The sequence below is a fragment of the Entelurus aequoreus genome, linkage group LG23, assembly GCF_033978785.1.
Source record: "Entelurus aequoreus isolate RoL-2023_Sb linkage group LG23, RoL_Eaeq_v1.1, whole genome shotgun sequence".
Taxonomy (NCBI): Eukaryota; Metazoa; Chordata; class Actinopteri; order Syngnathiformes; family Syngnathidae; genus Entelurus; species Entelurus aequoreus.
The window spans coordinates 17,896,060-17,901,059 of record NC_084753.1 but is presented as its reverse complement, the minus strand read 5'-3'; the positions used below and the strand labels follow the sequence as shown (position 1 = coordinate 17,901,059).

Below are 5,000 nucleotides of genomic sequence, written 5' to 3'. Positions count from 1 at the left end.
AAATGTAATCAGAAAGCAAGATATAACAACTGAACAGCACAGTTATCATTATCAGCTCATTTTTAAATGTTACAATTAACATTTATTAAGGCACACAAAAGTACCAAAATTTGGTACCGTTAAGTACCGGTAACGGGAACTGGTACTATATCGGTTCAAATTTGAACAGTATCCATCCCTAATATTAACACACCAGTATTATTAGTGTATCTCCTGGGGGTTAACTTCCCCTGTCTTTAAAAACAAGTGACACCTCTGTTTCTGACTTCAATCGTGGGTTCTTGTGCGCACAACAGTTATGTGCAATGAGATGCAAAAGTGAAACTTAAAACATAACTTTCTCCTATGCTGCCACATATTTATTATATTTCACCTCTCTTTTATCACCTTGTCCTTGTTCCAAAATGCTGGTGCAGTGTGTGATTGCTTAAAGGTGAGCTTTGATGACGCTCAAGTGCTCCAGGTGGAACCAACCGTTTTGCATTTTGTGATCTGTGAATAGCAGCCATGAAAGAACAAAAAATATCAATCACAGGATAATCTTTTGGGATTTTCCACAAGGCGTTGGCTCGTGTCGGAAGGAATTTTTCTCTATTCATCAAAAATAATGATTTGTGATGTCAGAGGTCACAGATCTTAGCTGGATCATTCCAAAGACACGTCCTGGTATGCCTGGTATGCTTAAAGGAGAATAGAGGTCGATCCAAACCCTTGATTGATTCTTTTGGCTATGTACTGACTGTAAGTATTTATGAACTTTTGTTCGACTTGACTATCATTAACGCCAACAGATGTCTGGCAAAATGACAGACTACAAGGCAAACCAGAGAACAAAATACGACTACTAACCCATTAAAAATTAGATTTTCTGAAGCAAATTTTGTGGAGTTTTGACTTTGTTTATTTGAATTAAAGGTAGAATTAAATGGTCCCTCTAATGCTAACAACATAGGCACTTATTTCATAATTCTGAACCTATACAAGTACAATTCTCACCAATTTTAGGCTTGTTTTCTAACGATTTTTAGCACATTTTTGAATTCTGACATTCTGACGTCACCTACAGAAGACTGGAGGAAATTTCATATTGCCTTAGTATGTGTTTTGGGAGCATCTTCATCCCGAATCTCGATATTTTTGCGCACATTTTGGAGGAATGATCTGGCCAAACGCCAGAATTCGGGAGCTCCCTCGGCTACAGACAATCCTTGCAGGAAAAACTGAGAAAAGAGAGCAAACTCTGTCTAAAAAGAAGAAACAAAGAAGGTTAGCTGCTCGTATTGTATTTTGTGTCCTCTGCTACTGATGATTTCCTCAAGATACTAGAGGAAATTCTGAAAGAGCATGGTGATCTGCGTCCGGCGCCCGGTCAGGATTGGCCTCTGTCCTAAGATCTCTGTCTCAGGATCGAAACAGTACGGTTGAATTTCGTGATTGAGGGCTAACAATGGTGTTCTTCAGCTCCGAATGAAAAACCTCCGACTCGGAACTTGAATCAGAGTCATCTTGCAAAGACGCCATGTTTGAGTTTTGGTAAAATTCAAACACACATTATATTTCCATATTCTTTCATGTTTATTTTTTTAATCATAATATCAACCATATCAGTTTTGAAGTCATCATAGACCAGGGCGACAAAAATCTACATTAAGTGATGAAAATAAAGGCTTTTATATACGCCACAGGTGTCAAACTCGAGGCCCGGGGGGCAGATCTAGCCCGCCATGTCATTTTATGTGGCCCGCCACTTCATTTAATTTTGCCTGCCACATCATTCAGTGTGGTCTTTCAAATAATTTAAAGTGGTCCGCTACGTTATTTAATGAGGTCCGCAACATAATTTATTGTGGACCATCAGTTAATGTGGTCTTGCACATTATTTAATGTAAAAAACGCATGGAGAGAACTTGGTATGGAAATGTCCTTTATCTGGACCTTTTAAGAAGTGGCGTGGCATGGTGGCAATACAGTCATTCTAAAAAATAAAGTGGTTCCAAGCACAGGTCAAATGTTGAAATGTTCAAAATGTCCTACCTGCGTAGTTCTTCTCCCTGGCCCGCCTGGGCATCGTCCTCCATGCGAACATGGTAGGTGTTGAGTTTATGGCGAGGGATGTGAGTGAGAAGTTCCGAGAGGTCCAGCCTCCTTAGGAACTGCACGGGCTGAGGAAGAGCGGCATCACCCACACTGCCCGAGGTGAGCCGGTGATGAAGCGGGAGGGTGAAGGCCATGGGCAGGGGTAGAACAGCTGCGGGGTCAAGCTGAGGAATACCGCCGGAGCCTCGGCTAAAGGCCCCTCCGACTAAAAGGTGCTTGCGCTGTGTGTCCATGTGGACCGCTGATTTGAGGAACTCTCCTAATTGACGGGAGCCCCGGAAAGCTGGCCCACCTACACTAGGTCCGAGGACAGAGGTTGGCGAGAAGGAAAATCCAGATGGGGGAGATTGTCCTGGGGAGTCACATGGAGATCTGTGAGGAGGTCCCAGAGGAAAGAGTCCCCCTGCTGCTCCTCTCTCAACAGAGTTCTGGCGCTCCACTGATTGTTTTCTCGGTAGCTCCTGACTCGAGGCTCTGTGTGCTGTTTTATGCGATCCCAACACCGGCTTACTTTTCCTGGGCTCCTCAAACAACCCATCCCCAGATCCAGAAGCCCCTCCACTGGCCCCTGTCCTCCCAGTGCTCCTCTCAGATGGCTTCTTTTTCCTCTCATCCTGCATGCGTTTCACCTGATACCAGTCGGTGTCTTTCTTCAGGTGACCCTGGCCGCAACGGCAGGAGCAGAACCTGAAAGCCAGGTCGTATCCTTTCTTGGTCCACATGTTCTGCCGACACTGCTTCTCGTTCCATGACCGCGCGCGGCCGATGCAGTTGAACTGCACCAGGATGGAGCTCTCCCACTCGTAGAAACACTGCAGATGCATCCAGTTGCCGTAGGGACAGAGCTCGTTGTTGCAGAGCACCCGCTGGTAGTCGTCCTTCTCCAGGTCGATGGGACGGCCCAGGCTGCAGCCCAGAGGGGTCGCACACTTGACCTCTGGATAACCAAAGACAAGGAAAGTTTAGAATGTGGAAGATGTATACAGTGACTACTGTCAACTGCATTGAGGCTGTCCCTTAGAAGCAGTGGGTGCCCAGGGACCAATTCCAGAACCTGTATAGCCATCTTGGTCAGGGGAACTGGCTACAAACAAACCTATGTTACATGATTTTGGTTGCGAGGGAAAACAAAGTCTGTTGAGAAAATCCACCCATGCAACTCCACACACAACTTCAGTACCTTGGTCTTGGGAACAGGCTGTTTTATATATGATGGACAGGCTAGGCTAGGTCATGGCCAATATGACGTCATCATATACAGGGTGTCCCAAAAAAATGTATACACTTCTTAGCAGCGGATAACTCAATTGTTTGTTTTTTCTTTGCAGATTGAACCCTTTGAACTGAATGACGGCAGCCAGACTAAACTTTGAAGAAAGGAAATTCATTTTAAAATGCTACTGGAAGTATAAAAACACAGTTGAAGTGCAAATACAATTTAGGAGGGAGTTTCAAAAAGAAACACCAACACCAGTTACCATCACTCAAATTAGAGATAACTTTGAAGCTGATGGAAATGTTCAGGACGTCCACAAGAAACGTTCCGGAAGATCACGTACATCGACAAGCCCCACAAAGGAAGAAAGAGTACTGGAAATGTTTCAGCGAAGTCCAAGAAAGTCTGTGCAGCAAAGTAGTCGTGAAGTAGGCATCTTGGAATGTAACTTTTCCATTGACAACGTTTCATGATGCGATGGACAGATGATTTTGAAATGCCTACCTCACGACTACCTTACCACACAGACTTTCTTGAACTTCGCTGAAACATTTCCAGTACTCTTTCTTCCTTTGTAGGGCTTGTCGATGTACGTGATCTTCCGGAACGCTTCTTGTGGACGTCCTGAACAATTCCATCAGCTTCAAACTTATCTCTAATTCGAGTGATGGTAACTCGTGTTGGTGGTTCTTTTTTAAAACTCCCTCCTAAATTGTCTTTGCACTTCAACTGTGTTTTTATACTTCCAGTAGGATTTTAGAATGAATTTACTTCCTTCAAAGATTAGTCTGGTTGCCATCATTCAGTTCAAAGGGTTCAATCCGCAAAGAAAAAACAAACAATTGAGTTATCAGCCGCTAAAAGGTGTATAAATTTTTTTTGGGACACCCTATAGTTTGCATAATCTGCGATGATGCATGTATTTTCTTTAAAAAGGTTAAAAAAAAGTTACACATACATTTAAGGAACAGATCTGTGTTAGTATTCATTAGTAGTAACATATATTTTTCTTTATTTTTCATTGTTTTGCTCTATTTTCCCTTGCGTATTGCTTACGTTATCACAATATCCAGTTTCGGCATCGCTGTTTCGCTGATCAAAGTCTTTATTCTATTACAATAAAGTAAGAGTTATAGAAAGTATTGGAAACTCAAGACAGCCATGACATTATGTTCTTTACAAGTGTATTTAAACTTTTGGTCGCGACTGTATATATATATATATATATATATATATATATATATATATATATATATATATATATATATATATATATATATATATATATATATATATATATATATATATATATATATATATATATATATACACGTTCATTCATACTGTAACGACCTGCTGGTATTAACATTCATGTTCATGTGTTTTTGATGTTTATTGTTCCAAAGATCGTGAACTTATTGTCTGAAAATTTTTTGTTGATAAATGAGAGACGACGAGAAATTATTATCACACTTCAACATCTCTTGTATGTAAATAATGCCTTGTTTGGTGGGTCGGCATTGGAAATGAAAATCTGTTACTAATTGTCTAACCCTGATAAATACAGATTAAATATAAATAAATAAATAAATATGGCGTGGCGAAGTTGGTAGAGTGGCCGGGCCAGCAATCGGAGGGTTGCTGGTTACTGGGGTTCAATCCCCACCTTCTACCATCCTAGTCACGT

General features: G+C 41.5%; 1 protein-coding gene and 1 long non-coding RNA gene across 8 annotated transcripts in view; one reads left to right on the top strand and one right to left on the bottom strand.

Annotated features, from left to right (window-relative positions):
* Positions 1-5,000, top strand: part of LOC133640449 (uncharacterized) — a 39,109-nt gene that overhangs the window by 6,016 nt on the left and 28,093 nt on the right. The gene's annotated exons all lie outside the window — the stretch shown is intronic.
* Positions 1-5,000, bottom strand: part of heca (hdc homolog, cell cycle regulator) — a 42,437-nt gene that overhangs the window by 24,759 nt on the left and 12,678 nt on the right. For all 7 annotated transcript variants that reach the window (XM_062033864.1, XM_062033862.1, XM_062033861.1 and 4 more), the window contains exon 2: positions 2,035-3,034. In XM_062033864.1, the coding sequence (XP_061889848.1) occupies positions 2,035-3,034 (1,000 nt within the window). The remainder of the gene's footprint in view (positions 1-2,034; positions 3,035-5,000) is intronic.